Source organism: Sturnus vulgaris, chromosome 35, assembly GCF_052056855.1.
Source record: "Sturnus vulgaris isolate bStuVul1 chromosome 35, bStuVul1.hap1, whole genome shotgun sequence".
Lineage (NCBI taxonomy): Eukaryota > Metazoa > Chordata > Aves > Passeriformes > Sturnidae > Sturnus > Sturnus vulgaris.
In genome coordinates, this window is record NC_142277.1 from 198,877 (window position 1) to 218,430 (window position 19,554).

Genomic DNA, 19,554 nt, shown 5'->3' on the forward strand with positions numbered 1-19,554 from the left:
GGGATGGATTTGGGAAATTTGGGGGAATTTGGGATGGATTTGGGAAAATTTGGGATGGATTGGGGGAATTTGGGGGAATTTGGGGTGGGTTTCGGAGAAATTTGAGATGGATTTGGGATGAATTTGGGGGAATTTGGGGGAATTTGGGATGGATTTGGGATGAGTTTGGGGAAATTTAGGGGAATTTGAATTTGGGGGGAATTTGGGATGGATTTGGGGGGATTTGGGGGGGATTTGGGGGAATTTTGGGAAAAATTGGGATGGATTTGGGGAAATTTGGGATGGATTTTGGGTGAGTTTGGGGGAATTTGGGATGGATTTGGGGAATTGGGGGAATTTAGGGGGAACTTGGGATGGATTTGGGGAAATCTAGGGGAATTTGGGATGAGTTTGGGAAAATTTGGGATGGATTTGGGGGAAATCTGAGATGGATTTGGTGGAATTTGGGGAAATTGGGTGGGTTTGGGAGAAATTTGAGATGGATTTGGGATGAATTTGGGGAAATTTAGGGGAATTTGGGGGGAATTTGGGATGGATTTGGGGGAATTTTGGGGGAAATTTGAGATGGATTTGGTGGAATCTGGGGAAACTTAGGGGAATTTTGGTGGAATTTGGGGGGATTTGGGATGAATTTGGGGCAGTTTGGGATGGATTTGGGGATTTGGGGGAATTTTGGGGTGATTCAGGGGGAATTTTGGGGCCGTTCTGACCCCCCCGGGTCCCTTTTCCCAGGAAATCATCGCGTTCCAGGCTGACAAATCCATCGAGGTGAGGAAATTCGTGGTGGGATTCATCGAGGAGGCCTGGTGAGATTTGGGGGAAAAAAAAAAAGTGAAATTTGGGGGGAAAAAAGCGAAATTTGGGGGAAAAACGCGAAATTTGGGGTGGGATTTGGGGTCCCTTTTTGGGGGAAATTTTGGGGCTGTTTTTGAGGATTTTGGTGGATTTTGGGGTCATTCTGGTGGGGATTTTGGGGTTGTTCTGGGGGATTTTGGGGTTCTGGGGGATTTGGGGCCATTCTGGGGGATTTTTGGGGTTGTTCTGGTGGATTTTGGGGCCATTCTGGGGGATTTTGGGGCCATTCTGGGGGATTTTGGGGCCGTTCTGGTGGATTTTGGGGCCGTTCTGGGTGATTTTGGGGCCGTTCTGGTGGATTTTGGGGTTGTTCTGGAGGATTTTTGGGGTTCTGGTGGATTTTTGGGGTTCTGGGTGATTTTGGGGCCGTTCTGGGGGATTTTGGGGCCATTCTGGGGGATTTTGGGGCCGTTCTGGAGGATTTTGGGGTTGTTCTGGTGGATTTTTGGGGTTCTGGGGGATTTTGGGGTTGTTCTGGTGGATTTTGGGGCCGTTCTGGTGGATTTTGGGGCCGTTCTGGGGAATTTTGGGGCCGTTCTGGTGGATTTTGGGGCCGTTCTGGGGGATTTTGGGGCCGTTCTGGGGGATTTTGGGGCCGTTCTGGGGGATTTTGGGGCCGTTCTGGGGGATTTTTGGGGTTCTGGGGGATTTTGGGGCCATTCTGGGGGATTTTGGGGTTGTTCTGGGGGATTTTGGGGTTGTTCTGGGGGATTTTGGGGCCATTCTGGGGGATTTTGGGGCCGTTCTGGGGGATTTTGGGGTGACCCCACGCCGTCCCCAGCAAAAGGGACATCGAGCTGCTGCTGAAGCTCGTGGCCAACCTCAACATGCTGCTCAAGGACGAGAACGTCAACGTGGTCAAAAAAGCCATCCTGACCATGACCCAGCTCTACAAGGTGGCCCTGCAGGTGAGGACACCTGGGGACACACCTGGGGACACACCTGGGCCGCTCAGGTGTGGCCCTGACACAAAAAACCCGCGAGTTTCTACTCAAAACTGGAGAGAAAATTCAGATTTTTTTTTTTTTTTGTTAAATCCGGTGGTTCCGGGTTGGGGGATGCTGGTTGAGTTGATGTTTGTTAATTATTTTTATTGATTAATGTAATTATGCATAGAAGGATCTTTAATGTTTGGTGTAATTGTTGTAATTGCCGTAAAATTGACATTATTAATTTGATATTTGATGCAATTACTGTAATTGGATGTAAAAATGGCTTTAATATTTGGTACTAATTACTGTAATCAGACATTAAAATTGGGTTTAATATCAATGTAATTACCGTAATTGCAGATAAGAATGGCATTGATATTTGATATCGATTACCGTAATTACACGTTTAAAGGTTTTAATATTAATGTAATTACCGTAATTACAGATAAGAATGGCATTGATATTTGATATCGATTACCGTAATTACACGTTTAAGGAAAGCTTTAATATTAATGTAATTACCGTAATTACAGCCATAAATGGCTCCGATATTTGGTGTCAGTTACCGTAATTACGCATAATAATGGCATTGATATTTGAAATCAATTACCGTAATTACACATAGAAAGGGCCTTCGTATTCAATACTAATTACCGTAATTACAGCGATAAATGGCATTGGTATTTGGTATCAATTACCGTAATTACACATAGAAAGGGCCTTCATATTTAATACCAATTACCGTAATTACAGAGATCAATGGCTTCGATATTTGGTACCAATTACCGTAATTACACATAGAAAGGGCATTCATATTCAATACTAATTACCGTAATTACAGCCATAAATGGCTTTGATATTTGATATCAATTACCGTAATTACACATAGAAAGGGCCTTCATATTTAATACTAATTACCGTAATTACAGAGATCAATGGCTTCGATATTTGGTGCCAACTACCGTAATTACACATAAAACCCCGCCTTATTTTCCCCCTCAACCTTCACCGCGATTACCGTAATTACCCATTAAAAATAACTTTTTTTTTTTTTTTTTTTCCCCCAATTCCCGGTTTGTTTTTTTTGTTTTTTTTTTTTCCCCTGGGGTGGGGGGTTCCCAGTGGATGGTGAAGTCCAAGGTGATCAGCGAGCTGCAGGAGGCCTGCTGGGAGATGATGTCATCCATGGCCAGTGACATCATCCTGCTGCTGGACTCGGACAACGACGGCATCCGCACTCACGCCATCAAGTTCGTGGAGGGGCTGATCGTGACGCTGTCCCCGCGCACGGCCGACTCCGATGTCCCCAAGAGGCACGAGAGTGACATCAGCCTGGAGCGCATCCCCCGGGACCACCCCGTCATCAAATACTGTGAGGGGGGTGGGAATTGGGGATTGGGAATGGGATTGGGATCATCCCCCGGGACCACCCCGTCATCAAATGCAGTGAGTTGGTGACCCCACTGTCCCTGCTGTCCCCATAGGTCTCTGACCCCACTGTCCCTGTCCCTGACCCCACTGTCCCCATGGGTCCCTGACCCCTCTGTCCCCCCGGTTTTGGTGACCCCGCTGTCCCCCCGGTTTTGGTGACCCCTCTGTCCCCCCGGTTTTGGTGACCCCTCTGTCCCCTGTCCTGACCCCTCTGTCCCCCCATTTTGGTGACCCCGCTGTCCCCCCGTTTGTGTCCCCAGCCGTGCTGTGGGAGGAGGGCAAGGCGGCCCTGGAGCAGCTGCTCAAGTTCATGGTGCACCCGGCGATCTCCAGCATCAACCTGACGGCCGCGCTGGGCTCGCTGGCCACCATCGCCCGCCAGCGGCCCATGTTCATGGCCGAGGTCATCCAGGCCTACGAGACCCTGCATGGTAATGTCCCCAACGTCCCCAAGGTGTCCCCAATGTCCCCTGGGGTCCCTGAGTGTCCCCTGGGGTCACCCCATGTTCATGGCCGAGGTCATCCAGGCCTACGAGACCCTCCATGGTAATGTCCCCAGTGTCCCCTGGGGTCACTGAGTGTCCCCAAGGTGTCCCCTGGGGTCACTGAGTGTCCCCTGAGTGTCCCCTGGGGTCCCTGAGTGTCCCCTGGTGTCACCCCATGTTCATGGCCGAGGTCATCCAGGCCTACGAGACCCTCCATGGTAATGTCCCCAATGTCCCTGAGTGTCCCCTGGGGTCCCTGAGTGTCCCCTGGGGTCCCTGAGTGTCCTCTGGGGTCCCTGAGTGTCCCCAAGGTGTCCCCTGGTGTCCCCAAGGTCTCCAAGGGCTTTGGGGACATCAGTGGCCTCGGTTACACTGCCCAGGGTCATCTTTGGGTTCCAATAGCCAACCTGCCCCTGACACTGGCCCCATCCCAGGTGTCCCCAGGTGTCCCTAACCTGTCCCTTCTCCCGGTAGCCAACCTTCCCCTGATAATAGCCCCATCCCAGGTGTCCCCAGGTGTCCCTAACCTGTCCCCAGCTGCTCCTAACCTGTCCCCAGGTGTCCCTAACCCGTCTCCTCTCCCGGTAGCCAACCTGCCACCCACACTGGCCCCATCCCAGGTGTCCCTAACCTGTCCCCAGGTGTCCCTAACCTGTCCCTTCTCCCGGTAGCCAGCCTGCTGCTGACACTGGCCCCATCCCAGGTGTCCCTAACCCGTCCCCAGGTGTCCCTAACCCGTCCCCAGGTGTCCCTAACCCGTCCCCTCTCCCGGTAGCCAACCTTCCCCTGATAATAGCCCCATCCCAGCTGTCCCCAGGTGTCCCTAACCCGTCCCCAGCTGCTCCTAACCCGTCCCCAGGTGTCCCTAACCTGTCCCCAGGTGTCCCTAACCTGTCCCCAGGTGTTCCTAACCCATCCCCAGGTGTCCCTAACCCGTCCCCAGGTGTCCCTAACCCGTCCCCTCTCCCGGTAGCCAACCTGCCGCCCACACTGGCCCCATCCCAGCTGTCCCTAACCTGTCCCCAGGTGTCCCTAACCCGTCCCCAGGTGTCCCTAACCTGTCCCCAGGTGTCCCTAACCCATCCCCTCTCCCGATAGCCAACCTGCCGCCCACACTGGCCCCATCCCAGGTGTCCCTAACCCGTCCCCAGGTGTCCCTAACCCGTCCCCAGGTGTTCCTAACCCGTCCCCAGGTGTCCCTAACCCGTCCCCTCTCCCGGTAGCCAACCTGCCGCCCACGCTGGCCAAGTCTCAGGTGAGCAGCGTGCGGAAGAACCTGAAGCTGCACCTGCTGAGCGTGCTGAGGCACCCGTCCTCGGGCGACTTCCAGCCCCAGATCACCACGCTGCTGGTGGACCTGGGCACGGCACAGGCCGAGATCGCCCGCAGCATGCCCAGCCCCCGCGACGGCCGCAAGAGGCCCCGGGATGAGCCCGACGCTGCTCTCAAAAAGATGAAGATCGGTGAGTGTGACGGCGGTGTCACCTCACCTGGGGTGACAGCGGTGTCACCTCACCTGGGGTGGCAGCGGTGTCACCTCACCTGGGGTGGCCATCGGGGTGGGTGGTGGCCACTGGGGGGTTCTGGAAATGGCCCCGGGACGAGCCCGACGCCGCCCTCAAGAAGATGAAGATCGGTGAGTGTGACAGGAATGTCACCTCCCCTGGGGTGGCAGCGGTGTCACCTCCATCGTGGTGGTGGTGGCCATCAGGGTGGTCGTGGTGGCCATCAGGGTTCAGGGTGGTTGTGGTGGCCATCAGGGTTCAGGGTGGTCGTGGTGGCCATCAGGGTTCAGGGTGGTTGTGGTGGCCATCAGGGTTCAGGGTGGTCGTGGTGGCCATCAGGGTGGTTGTGGTGGCCATCAGGGTGGTTGTGGTGGCCATCAGGGTGGTCGTGGTGGCCATCGGGGTTCAGGGTGGTCGTGGTGGCCATCGGGGTGGTTGTGGTGGCCATCAGGGTTCAGGGTGGTTGTGGTGGCCATCAGGGTTCAGGGTGGTCGTGGTGGCCATCAGGGTTCAGGGTGGTCGTGGTGGCCATCAGGGTGGTTGTGGTGGCCATCAGGGTGGTTGTGGTGGCCATCAGGGTGGTTGTGGTGGCCATCAGGGTGGTCGTGGTGGCCATTGGGAGGTTCTGGATGATCCCGACGCCGCCCTCAAGAAGATGAAGATCGGTGAATGTGACAGCGGTGTCACCTCCCCCGGGGTGACATCGGGACCTGCTGGTGGCCAGTCACCCCTTGGGGACGCTCAGGGACCCTCCTCGTGTCCCCACAGAGCCACCCCTGGGCGAGGATGACGAGGACAAGGACCTGGAGGCGCCGGCCGTGGCCGTGGCCAAAGTGGCCGGAGCGGCCACCGTCCCCTCGGACACCGACATCACTGCCGAGTTCCTGCAGCCCCTGCTGACCCCCGAGAACGTGGCCAACCTGGTCAGGGCCACACCTGGGGACATTTGGGGACACTCTGGGGGGTGTGGCACCTGTGTCACCTGTGCTACAGTCATTGCTGACCCCCGAGAACGTGGCCAACCTGGTCAGGGCCACACCTGGGGACATTTGGGGACACTCTGGGGGGTGTGACACCTGTGTCACCTGTCCTACAGTCATTGCTGACCCCCAGCAATGTCCCCAGCCTGGTCAGGGGGGGACATTTGGGGACACTTTGAGGGGGTGTTGGGGACACCCTGGGGTCTCCAAGGGGTCCCTGAGGTGTTTTTGGTGTCCCTGGTATGATCCTGGTCTCCCTGGTGTGATTTTGATCTCCCTGGTGTGATTTTGGTGTCTCTGAGGTGATTTTGGTGTCCCTGGTGTGATTTTGTTGTCCCTGGTGTGATTCTGGTGTCCCTGGTGTGATTTTGGTGTCCCTGAGCTGATTTTGTTGTCCCTGATGTGATTTTGGTGTCCCTGGTGTGATTCTGGTGTCCCTGGTGTGATTTTGATCTCCCTGGTGTGATTTTGGTGTCCCTGAGCTGATTTTGTTGTCCCTGATGTGATTTTGGTGTCCCTGGTGTGGTTCTGGTGTCCCTGAGGTGTGTCTGTCGCCCCCAGGTGCTGATCAGCATGGTTTACCTGCCCGAGGCCATGCCTGCCTCCTTCCAGGCCACCTACACGCCCGTGGAGTCCGCGGGCACCGAGGCGCAGATCAAACACCTGGCTCGGCTCATGGCCACCCAAATGACGGCGGCTGGGCTGGGGCCAGGTCAGGGGACACCCCTGGGACACCCCTGGGCTACCCCGGGACACCCCTGGGACACGCCTGGGCTACCCCTGGGCTACCCCGGGACATCCCTGGGACACCCCTGGGCTACCCTGGGACACCCCTGGGCTACCCCGTTCTTCATTCCCACCCCATTCCTACCCCATTTTCCCATCCCATCCCATTTCCCCATTCCCACCATCCCCACTTCATTCCCACCCCATTCCCTCATTGCCATTTTTCCCCCCATTCCCATTTTTCCCCCTATTCCCATTTTTTCCCCCATTCCCAATTTTTTCCCCCATTCCCATTTTTCCCCCCATTCCCATTTTTCCCCCATTCCCATTTTTTCCCCCAATCCCATTTTTTTCCCCCTATTCCCATTTTTCCCCCATTCCCATTTTTTTCCCCCTATTCCCATTTTTCCCTCATTCCCATTTTCCCCCCATTCCCATTTTTTTTCCCCATTCCCATTTTCCCCCAATCCCATTTTTTATCCCCCCATTCCCATTTTCCCCCCTCCCAGGAGTGGAGCAGACCAAGCTGCTGCGGGAGGAGCCCAAGGAGGAGAAGGTGGCCAAACCCGACGGCGTGCTGGTCATCAAGCGGCGCCTGTCGGCCCTGGGCCAGGGCCAGGCCATCGCCGTGCTGGGAGCCCAGGGCTCGCCCGGGGGGCTGCTGGACGAGACCCCCCAGGCCAAGAGGCGACCCGAGCCCATCATGCCGGCCACGCAGCCACGGTCAGGGGATTGGGGAATTGGGATTGGGATTGGGGTGGGACTGGGATTGGGGGATTGGGATTGGGGAATTGGGGAATTGGGATTGGGATTGGGATCATGCCGGCCACACAGCCACGGTCAGAGGGGACTGGGGTTGGAATGGGATTGGGGAATTGGGATTGGGGTGGGATTGGGATTGGGGGATTGGGGAATTGGGATTGGGATTGGGGGATTGGGATGGGATTGGGATTGGGATTGGGATTGGGATTGGGATTGGGGTGGGATTGGGATCATGCCGGCCACGCAGCCACGGTCAGAGGGGACTGGGGTTGGGATTGGGGGATTGGGATTGGGGTGGGATTAGGATTGGGGTGGGATTGGGATCATGCCGGCCACGCAGCCACGGTCAGAGGGGATTGGGGTGGTCTGGCAGGTGCAGGGGGCAGGAAGGTGTTCTGGCTCTGATCCCAATCCCATTGATCCCATTGATCCCATTGATCCCAGGCTGGCAGGTGCAGGGGGCAGGAAGAAGGTGTTCTGGTTCTGATCCCATTGATCCCATTGATCCCAATCCCATTGATATTGATCCCATTGATGCCATTGGTGCCAGGCTGGCAGGTGCAGGGGGCAGGAAGAAGGTGTTCTGGTTCTGATCCCATTGATCCCAATCCCATTGATATTGATCCCATTGATCCCATTGATCCCAGGCTGGCAGGTGCAGGGGGCAGGAAGAAGGTGTTCTGGTTCTGATCCCATTGATCCCATTGATCCCAATCCCATTGATATTGATCCCATTGATGCCATTGATCCCAGGCTGGCAGGTGCAGGGGGCAGGAAGAAGGTGTTCTGGCTCTGATCCCAATTCCAATCCCATTGATATTGATCCCATTGATCCCAGGCTGGCAGGTGCAGGGGGCAGGAAGAAGGTGTTCCGCCTCAGTGAGGTGCTGAAGCCGCTCAGTGAGGTGCAGGTGGAGAAGCTCAAGCTCGGCGCCGTGCGCAGAATCCTGCGCTCCGAGAGGGCCGTGGCGGCCAGCGGGGCTGCCCAGGTACACCTGGGCACACCTGGGGGTACCTGGGCACACCTGGGATAACCCTGGGACACACCTGGGCACACCTGGGATAACCCTGGGAACACCTGGGATAACTCTGGGGACACCTGGGGACACCTGGCATAACCCTGGGACACACCTGGGGTAACCCCGGATTCCCCAGCAAATACCCCCAGGGAAGCCTTGAGTGACCCTTGACCGATCCCTGAGAATCCTTTGACCAATGACTGAGTGACCCTTGAGTGACCCCTGGGTGACCCTGAGTGACCATTGAGTGACCCCTGGGTGACCCTGAGTGACCATTGGGCGACCCCGGGTGACCCCTGGGTGTCCCCCCAGGCCCGAGTGAAGATCCTGGCCTCGCTGGTAACACAGTGACCACTGAGTGACCAGTGACTAATCCCTGAGTGTCCCTTGACCAATGACCCCCGAGTGACCCCTGAGTGACCCCCGGGTGACCCCTGGGTGACCCCGGGTGACCCCTGGGTGTCCCCCCAGGCCCGAGTGAAGATCCTGGCCTCGCTGGTAACACAGTGACCACTGAGTGACCAGTGACTAATCCCTGAGTGTCCCTTGACCAATGACCATTGAGTGACCCCTGGGTGACCCTGAGTGACCATTGAGTGACCCCTGGGTGTCCCCCCAGGCCCGAGTGAAGATCCTGGCCTCGCTGGTGACACAGTGACCACTGAGTGACCAGTGACTAATCCCTGAGTATCCCTTAACCAATGACCATTGAGTGACCCCTGGGTGACCCTGAGTGACCCCTGGGTGACCCTGAGTGACCATTGAGTGACCCCTGGGTGTCCCCCCAGGCCCGAGTGAAGATCCTGGCCTCGCTGGTGACGCAGTTCGAGGTGCCCCTCAAGGGCGAGGTGCTCTCCTTCATCCTGGACGACGTTCGGGGCCGCCTGGACCTGGCGTTCGCGTGGCTCTTCCAGGAGTACAACGCTCACCTGGCCCGAGGTGGCCCCGGTGGCCTGGAGCGCTACGACGAGTGCCTGATCGGGCTGCTGGCCGGGCTGCAGGAGAAACCCGACCAGAAGGACGGGTACGGGACACTGGGGGGACATTGGGGACATCGGGGACACTGGGGACACCGGGGACACTGGGGACATTGGGGACACTGGGGACACCGGGGACATCGGGGACACTGGGGACACCTGGGGACATTGGGGACACTGGGGACACCTGGGGACATCGGGGACACCTGGGGACATCGGGGACACTGGGGACACCTGGGGACATCAGGGACACTGGGGACACCGGGGACATCAGGGACACCTGGGCTGGGTTGGTGTCACTGGGTTGGTGTCACTGGGCTGGGTTGGTGTCACTGGGTTGGTGTCACTGGGTTGGGGACACCTGGGCTGGGTTGGTGTCACCGGGTTGGTGTCACCTGGGCTGGGTTGGTGTCACTGGGTTGGTGTCACCTGGGCTGGGTTGGTGTCACCTGGGTTGGGTTGGTGTCACTGGGTTGGTGTCACCTGGGCTGGGTTGGTGTCACCTGGGCTGGGTTGGTGTCACTGGGTTGGTGTCACCTGGGCTGGGTTGGTGTCACTGGGTTGGGGACACCTGGGCTGGGTTGGTGTCACCTGGGCTGGGTTGGTGTCACTGGGTTGGTGTCACCTGGGCTGGGTTGGTGTCACCTGGGCTGGGGACAGCAGCTCGGTGACCCCGGCCCTGTCCCTGTCCCCAGGATCTTCACCAAGGTGGTGCTGGAGGCGCCGCTGATCACAGAGAGCGCCCTGGAGGTGATCCGGAAATACTGCGAGGACGAGGTGGGCACACCTGGGCACACCTGGGCACACCTGGGGACACGGGAGGGACATGGGGTGGGACACACTGGGGGCATGAAGGGGACACCAGGAGATGACACGTGGAGGTGACACCAGGTGACACACAGAGGTGACAGGCACAGGTGACACCCGGAGGTGTCACACACAGGTGACAGGCACAGGTGTCACACACAGGTGACAGGGCACAGGTGACACCCGGAGATGTCACACACAGGTGATAGGGCACAGGTGGCACACGGAGGTGTCACACACAGGTGACAGGCACAGGTGACACACACAGGTGACAGGGCACAGGTGTCACACACAGGTGACAGAGCACAGGTGACACACGGAGGTGTCACACACAGGTGGCAGGGCACAGGTGACACACACAGGTGATACACAGAGGTGTCACACACAGGTGACAGGGCACAGGTGGCACCCGGAGGTGTCACACACAGGTGGCAGGGCACAGGTGACACACACAGGTGACACCTGTGTCCCCTCAGAGCCGCACCTACCTGGGCATGTCGACGCTGCGGGACCTGATTTTCAAGCGGCCGTCGCGGCAGTTCCAGTACCTGCACGTGCTGCTGGACCTCAGCTCCCACGAGAAGGACAAGGTGGGGCTGGGGGCGTCCCCAGGGGGGTTTGGGGGGTACCTGCGGCACCGGGCTGGGGATGGTGACACAGGTGTGTCCCCAGGTGTGTCTCTAAGTGTAACCCAGGTGTCCCCAGGTGACACGGGTGTAACCCAGGTGTCCCCAGGTGCGGCAGGTGTGTCCCTAGGTGTAACGCAGGTGTCCCCAGGTGACACAGGTGTGACACAGGCGTAATCCAGGTGTCCCAGGTGTGTCCCCAAGTGTGTCCCCAGCTGTGACCCAGGTGTGTCCCCAGCTGGAACCCAGGTGTCCCCAGGTGTGTCCCAGGTGCCCCTGGTGTGACCCAGGTGTGTCCCCAGCTGTGTCCCCAGCTGTGTCCCCAGCTGTGACCCAGATATCCCAGGTGTGTCCCCAGGTGTGACGCAGGTGTGTCCCCAGGTGTGACACAGGTGTGTCCCCAGCTGTGACCCAGATATCCCAGGTGTGTCCCCAGGTATGATGCAGGTGTGTCCCCAGGTGTGACACAGGTGTGTCCCCAGGTGTGACCCAGATATCCCAGGTGTCCCAGGTGTGACACAGGTGTGTCCCCAGGTGTGTCCCCAGGTGTGACACAGGGGTGTCCCAGGTGTGACGCAGGTGTGTCCCCAGGTGCGGCAGCAGGCTCTGCTCTTCATCAAGCGCATGTACGAGAAGGAGCAGCTGCGGGAGTACGTGGAGAAATTCGCCCTCAATTACCTGCAGCTCCTGGTGCACCCCAACCCCCCCTCCGTGCTGTTCGGGGCCGACAAGGACACAGGTGAGCCCCAAAACCCCACAGGTGAGCCCCAAAACCCACAGGTGAGCCCCAAAACCCCACAGGTGAGCCCCAAAACCCCACAGGTGCCACGGGAAATCCCAAATATCCCGCGGGAATCCCGAATATTCCACGGGAAACGTCGAATGTTTGGTTGGAATGGTTTTTGCTCGTTGTCACCCCGTTTTTGTCACCCAGAGGTGGCAGCCCCGTGGACAGAGGAGACCATCAAGCAGTGCCTGTACCTGTACCTGTACCTGTACCTGTGTCTGTACCTGTACCTGTGTCTGTACCTGTGTCTGTACCTGTACCTGTCCGTTTCTGTCCCGCAGAGGTGGCAGCCCCGTGGACAGAGGAGACCATCAAGCAGTGCCTGTACCTGTACCTGTGTCTGTACCTGTACCTGTCCCTTTCTGTCCCGCAGAGGTGGCAGCCCCGTGGACAGAGGAGACCATCAAGCAGTGCCTGTACCTGTACCTGTACCTGTGTCTGTACCTGTACTGTACCTGTAGCTGTCCCTTTCTGTCCCGCAGAGGTGGCAGCCCCGTGGACAGAGGAGACCATCAAGCAGTGCCTGTACCTGTACCTGTGTCTGTACCTGTACCTGTACCTGTACCTGTACCTGTACCTGACCCATTTCTGTCCCTCTTTGTCACCCAGAGGTGGCAGCCCCGTGGACAGAGGAGACCATCAAGCAGTGCCTGTACCTGTACCTGGCCCTGCTGCCCCACAATCACAAGCTGATCCACGAGCTCGCCTCCGTCTACACCGAGGCCATCGCCGACATCAAACGCACCGTGCTGCGCGTCATCGAGCAGCCCGTGAGGGACAGCGCGGGGACAGCGGGGACAGCGGGGGACAGCGGGGACAGCGGGGGGATTGGGGACAGCAGGGACAGCGGGGACATTGGGGACAGCGCTGGGGACATTGGGGACATCTGGGGACAGCGGGGACAGCGGGGGGATTGGGGGGATTGGGGACAGCGGGGACATCTGGGGACAGCGGGGGACAGCGGGGACAGTGGGGACAGCGCTGGGGACATTGGGGACATCTGGGGACAGCGGGGACAGCGGGGGGATTGGGGGGATTGGGGACAGCGGGGACAGCGGGGACAGTGGGGACATCTGGGGACAGCGGGGACACTGGGGACAGCGGGGACAGTGGGGACAGCGGGGACAGCGGGGACATCTGGGGACAGCGGGGACAGCGGGGACATCTGGGGACACTGGGGACAGCGGGGACAGCGCGGGGACAGAGGGGACAGTGGGGACAGCGCTGGGGACATTGGGGACATCTGGGGACAGCGGGGACAGTGGGGACAGCGGGGACAGCGGGGGGACAGCGGGGGGATTGGGGACATCTGGGGACAGCGGGGGGATTGGGGACAGCGGGGACAGCGCTGGGGACATTGGGGACACTGGGGACAGCGGGGGGATTGGGGACAGTGGGGATATTGGGGAGAGTGGGGACAGCAAGGACAGCGGGGACACTGGGGACAGCGGGGACAGCGGGGGGATTGGGGACAGTGAGGACATCGGGGACATTGGGGACATTTGAGGGGATTGGGGACAGTGGGGATACTGGGGACATCAGGGACATTGGGGACAGCAGGATCAGTGGGGACTCTGGGGACAGCGGGGGGATTGGGGATGGGGGACAGGCAGATTTGGTGAAATTTGGGGAATTCTGTGTTTATAGAAACGCAGATTTTGGGTTTAGAAACGCAGATTTTGGTGACATTTGGAATTCTGGGTTTATAGAAATGCAGATTTTGGGAGATTTTGGGTTTAGAAACGCAGATTTTGGTGACATTTGGGTCACTTTTAATCATTTTTTGGGGGGGGGCAGATCCGTGGCATGGGCATGAACTCCCCGGTGAAATTTGGGGAATTCTGGGTTTATAGAAACGCAGATTTTGGGTTTAGAAACGCAGATTTTGGGAGATTTTGGGTTTAGTAACGCAGATTTTGGTGACATTTGGGGAATTCTGGGTTATAGAAACGCAGATTTTGGTGACATTCGGGTCACTTTCAATCATTTTTTTTGGGGTGCAGATCCGTGGCATGGGCATGAACTCCCCGGTGAAAACTTGGAATTCTGGGTTTATAGAAACGCAGATTTTGGTTTAGAAACGCAGATTTTGGTGACATTCGGGTCACTTTCAATCATTTTTTTTGGGGTGCAGATCCGTGGCATGGGCATGAACTCCCCGGTGAAAATTTGGGGAATTCTGGGTTTATAGAAACGCAGATTTTGGTTTAGAAACGCAGATTTTGGGAGATTTTGGGTTTAGTAACGCAGATTTTGGTGACATTTGGGGAATTCTGGGTTTATAGAAACGCAGATTTTGGGAGATTTTGGGTTTAGAAACGCAGATTTTGGTGACATTCGGGTCACTTTCAATCATTTTTTTTTGGGGTGCAGATCCGTGGCATGGGCATGAACTCCCCGGTGACATTTGGGGCATTTTGGGTTTAGAAACGCAGATTTTGGTGACATTCGGGTCACTTTCAATCATTTTTTTTGGGGGTGCAGATCCGTGGCATGGGCATGAACTCCCCGGTGAAATTTGGGGAATTCTGGGTTTATAGAAATGCAGATTTTGGGGGATTTTGGGTTTACAAACGCAGATTTTGGTGACATTCGGGTCACTTTCAATCATTTTTTTTTGGGGTGCAGATCCGTGGCATGGGCATGAACTCCCCGGAGCTGCTGCTGCTGGTGGAGAATTGCCCCAAGGGCGCCGAGACGTTGGTGACGCGCTGCCTGCACAGCCTGACCGACAAAGGTGGGGCTGGGGACAGCCGGGGGACACCTGGGGGGACACCCAGGGGTGGCAGGGGTGTCACCAGTGTCCCCTCGGCCCCTCAGTGCCCCCCTCCCCCGAGCTGGTGAAGAGGGTCCGCGATCTGTACCACAAGCGCCTGCCGGACGTGCGCTTCCTCATCCCCGTCCTCAACGGGCTGGAGAAGGTCGGTGTGGCTTTTGTCACCTGCCCTGGTGTCACCTGGGCTCACCTGGGCTCACCTGGGCTCACCTGGGCTGGTTCTCGGTGCAGAAAGAGGTGATCCAGGCGCTGCCCAAACTCATCAAACTCAACCCCATCGTGGTGAAGGAGGTGTTCAACCGGCTGCTGGGGACACAGCACGGTGAGGGGACACTGGGGACAGTGTGGGGACAATATGGGGACAGCTGGGGACACAGCACGGTGAGGGGACACTGGGGACACTGGGGACAGCTTGGGGACAGTGTGGGGACACTGGGGACAGCTGGGGACAGTCTGGGGACACAGCACGGTGAGGGGACACTGGGGACAGTGTGGGGACACTGGGGACAGCTGGGGACAGTCTGGGGACACAGCACGGTGAGGGGACACTGGGGACAGTGTGGGGACACTGGGGACAGCTTGGGGACAGTGTGGGGACACTGGGGACAGTGTGGGGACAGCTGGGGACACAGCACGGTGAGGGGACACTGGGGACACTGGGGACAATATGGGGACAGCTGGGGACAGTGTGGGGACACAGCACGGTGAGGGGACACTGGGGACACTGGGGACAGCTTGGGGACACTGGGGACAGTGTGGGGACACTGGGGACAGCTGGGGACAGTGTGGGGACAGCTGGGGACAGTGTGGGGACAATATGGGGACAGCTGGGGACACAGCACGGTGAGGGGACACTGGGGACAGCTGGGGACAGTGTGGGGACACTGGGGACAGTGTAGGGACACTGGGGACAGCTTGGGGACAGTGTGGGGACACAGCACGGTGAGGGGACACTGGGGACAGTGTGGGGACACTGGGGACACAGCACGGTGAGGGGACAGTGTGGGGACACTGGGGACAGCTTGGGGACAGTGTGGGGACAGCTGGGGACACAGCACGGTGAGGGGACACTGGGGACAGCTTGGGGACACTGGGGACAGTGTGGGGACACAGCACGGTGAGGGGACACTGGGGACAGTGTGGGGACACTGGGGACAGTGTGGGGACAGGGGTGGGACGTGGGACACCCCAGGGGTCGGGGACAGTGTGTGACATCCCAGGAGGGGCTGTGGGAGCACCGGGTGACCCCAGGGTGTGACACAGCCCCTGTCCCCTGTCCTGTCACCCTCCGGTGTCCCCTGTCCCCTGTCCCTGTCACCCCCCGTGTCCCCACAGGTGATGGCACCTCGGCCGTGTCCCCCCTGAACCCCGGGGAGCTCCTGATCGCCCTGCACAACATCGACTCCTCCAAATGCGACATGAAATCCATCATCAAAGGTGGGGACACCTTGGGGACACCTTGGGGACACTCAGGGGGTGACAGGGACACTCAGGGGTGACAGGGACACTCAGGGGGACACTCAGGGGGTGACAGGGACACTCAGGGGGTGACAGGGACACAGGACACCTGTCCATCGACTCCTCCAAGTGTCACATGAAATCCATCATCAAAGGTGGGGACAGGGACAGGGGGACACCCAGGGGGTGACACAGACACGGGGGGACAGAGGGACACGGGTGGGGAGGGACATGGGACCCCTGTCCATGGACTCCAGTCCCTCCCAGTCCCCTCCCAGTTCCCCCCACTGCCCTCCCAGTTCCTCCCAGTCCCTCCCAGCACAATTCCAGCACCATCCCAGTCCCTGTCGGCCCCTCCCAGTCCCTCCCACTCTCTCCCAGTCCCTCCCACTTCCCTCCCAGCACCATTCCAGCACCATCCCAGTCCCTCCCAGTCTCTCCCAGTCCCTCCCAGTGCTCTTTTAGTCCCTCCCAGTCCATCCCAGCACCATCCCACTCCCCTCCCACTCCCTCCTAGGCCCTCCTAGCGCTATCCCAGTCCCTCCGAGCCCCTCCCAATCCCTCCCAGTTCCCTCCCAGCCCCTCCCAATCCCTCCCAGTCCCTCCCAGCCCCTCCCAATCCCTCCCAGTTCCCTCCCAGCCCCTCCCAATCCCTCCCAGTCCCTCCCAGTGCTCTTTTAGTCCCTCCTAGTCCCTCCTAGCACCATCCCAGTCCCCTCCCAGTCCCCTTCCAGTCCCTCCCACTCTCTCCCAGTCCCTCCCAGTGCTCTTTTAGTCCCTCCCAGCCCCTCCCAATCCCTCCCAGTGCTCTTTTAGTCCCTCCCAGCCCCTCCCAGTTCCCTCCCAGCACCATCCCAGTCTCTCTCAGTCCCCTCCCACTCCCTCCTAGTCCCTCCTAGCACCATCCCAGTCCCTCCCAGTGGCTGCCACGGCCCCGCTGTCCCCGCAGCCACCAACCTGTGCTTCGCGGAGCGGAACGTTTACACGTCCGAGGTTCTGGCCGTGGTGATGCAGCAGCTGATGGAGCAGAGCCCGCTGCCCATGCTGCTGATGCGCACGGTGATCCAGGCCCTGACCATGTACCCCCGCCTGGGGGGCTTCGTCATGAACATCCTGTCCAGGCTCATCATGAAACAGGTGTGGGGGACCCCGAAACCCCAAAAAAATCCCGTTGAAAATGCCCGAAATCCCGCTGAAATTGCCCCAAAATTCACCCCAAAACTGGCCCCGAAATCCCCCCGAAATTCCCGATATGCTCGGCGATCCCGGCCCTGATCTTGTACCTGTCCCACCTGTCCCACCTGGGGGGGCTTCGTCATGAACATCCTGTCCAGGCTCATCATGAAACAGGTGTGGGGGACCCCGAAACCCCAAAAAAATCCCGCTGGAAATGCCCGAAATCCCGCTGAAATTACCCCAAATCTGATACCAAGGTGTATCCCAGGTGATCTCAGTGATACCCAGGTGTATCTTAGGTGACCCCAGGTGTATCCCAGGTGACCCCAGGTGTATCCCAGGTGATCTCACTGATATCCAGATGTATCCCAGGTGATCTCACTGATACACAGGTGTACCCCAGGTGACCCCAGGTGTATCCCAAGTGATCTCAGTGATACCCAGGTGTATCCCAGGTGTACCCCAGGTGACCCCAGATGTATCCCAGGTGATCTCAGTGATACCCAGGTGTACCCCAGGTGACCCCAGGTGTGTCTCGGCAGGTGTGGAAGTACCCCAAGGTGTGGGAGGGTTTCATCAAGTGCTGCCAGCGCACGAAGCCGCAGTCGTTCCAGGTGATCCTGCAGCTGCCCCCCCCCCAGCTCGCCGCCGTCTTCGAGAAGTGCCCCGAGCTCCGGGAGCCCCTCCTGAGCCACGTGAGGGCCCTCACCCCCCACCAGGTGAGACCTGGGCACAGGTGACACCCCCTGCGACAGGTGACAACACCTGGGGACAGGTGACAACACCTGGGGATGGGGGACAACCCCCTGGGACACCCCCTGGGACAGGTGACAACACCTGGGGACAGGTGACAACACCTGGGGATGGGAGATACCCCCCCCGGACATCCCCAGGGACAGGTGACATCCCTCGGGGACAGGTGACACCTCAGGTGTGTCACCTTCGCCCCCTGCCGCGTGTCCCCGTGTCACAGCAAGCTCACATCCCGCTGTCCACCATGGCCATCCTGGAGGCCACCACGCGCCACGAGCCCGAGGGGACACCTGGAGAGGTGAGGACACCTGGACAGGGGTGGGGACACCTGGAGAGGGGAGGGACACCTGGACAGGGGAGGGACAGGGTGACCCCAGACCCTTTGGGGACACCTGGGGACACCTGGAGGGGTTGGGATGGGGGACAAGGTGACCCCAGAGCCTTTGGGGACACCTGAACAGGTGGGGACGGGGTGACAAGGTGACCCCATAGCTCTTGGGAACACCTGAACAGGTGAGGACAGGGGGTGCTGAGGTGTCCGGGTCCCCTCCCCCTGGGGACCTGTGACAATTTGGGGTCCCCCCCCCCCACCTCACCTGTCCTTGTCCCCGCCCCCAGGAGAAGCCCCCGAAGCGTCCGGGCGAGGAGGAGCCCAAGGCCAAGGGGGGTCCCCCAGCCCCGGGGGGGGGTCCCAGCTCGGGCTCCTCCCCCTCCGAGCCCCCCCCGGATTTGGGGGGGTCGGACCTGGAGCCCCCCTCCATCTTCATCAGCGTCCCCGAGGATGAGGAGAGCTCGGGGGGGGGAGGGGACGCGTCCCCCCCCGACGTCACCCTCGACCCCCCCAAGGTGAGCACCCCTCCCCCACCACCCCCCCCCACCCCTCCCCGGACCCCATTTTGGGGTGGGGGAGGGGCATTTCTACCCCCCTCCAACCCCTCCCTTTTCTCCCCTCCAGGACGCCCCCACGGGCACGGAGCCCCCCCAGACCCTGCCCCCCCCCATGGAGGGCCCCCCCGGCAGCCCCCCCTCATCGGAGCCGCCCCCCCCCGGCACCCAGAGCCCCGAGGTGCCCCCGGGGGGGGTCCCCGATGTCGCCCCCGGGCCCGCCGAGGGCTGAGGGGGGAGGGGAGAGCCCCCCGAGACCCCCCGGGGTGGGGGAGGGGCTCAATAAAATCCTGGGAGGAATTTGGGGTCCGGTCTGGTTTTATTGGGGGGGAGGGGGTCCTTGGAAATGGGGGCGTGGCTTCGTGTTGGGGTGTGACGGGGCGGGGTTTGGGGATGCAGATTAAGGGGCGTGGCCAACGCTCAGGTGTTTGGGGTGGGCGTGGCTTGGTCTGTACCTGCCTTTGGGGCGGGGTTTTAAGTGTTAATGGGCGTGGCGTCTCATTTTTGGGGTGGGGTTTGCGTCAATTGGGGTGTGGTCTCTGGGGGCGGGGATTCCACCACTCGTGGGTGTGGCCTCATTTGGGGGCGTGGTTTCCATGTTTTTGGGAGTGCTT

At 59.2% G+C, this 19,554-nt stretch overlaps 1 protein-coding gene across 1 annotated transcript; it reads left to right on the top strand.

Annotated features, from left to right (window-relative positions):
• The first annotated feature begins 427 nt into the window (after nt 1–427).
• SYMPK (symplekin scaffold protein) lies at nt 428–19,231 on the top strand. Its single transcript, XM_088155150.1, has 24 exons — nt 428–460; nt 733–806; nt 1,637–1,763; nt 2,910–3,159; nt 3,479–3,649; nt 4,927–5,166; nt 5,977–6,131; nt 6,750–6,900; nt 7,424–7,637; nt 8,515–8,665; nt 9,484–9,719; nt 10,368–10,449; nt 10,956–11,069; nt 11,697–11,844; nt 12,502–12,662; nt 14,521–14,629; nt 14,713–14,813; nt 14,900–14,990; nt 16,004–16,105; nt 17,076–17,263; nt 17,845–18,021; nt 18,276–18,353; nt 18,674–18,901; nt 19,011–19,231. Exons 1-24 carry the CDS (start codon nt 428–430, stop codon nt 19,170–19,172), a joined length of 3,543 nt encoding a protein of 1,180 aa, XP_088011276.1. The 3' UTR covers nt 19,173–19,231.
• Nucleotides 19,232–19,554: the final 323 nt, after the last annotated feature.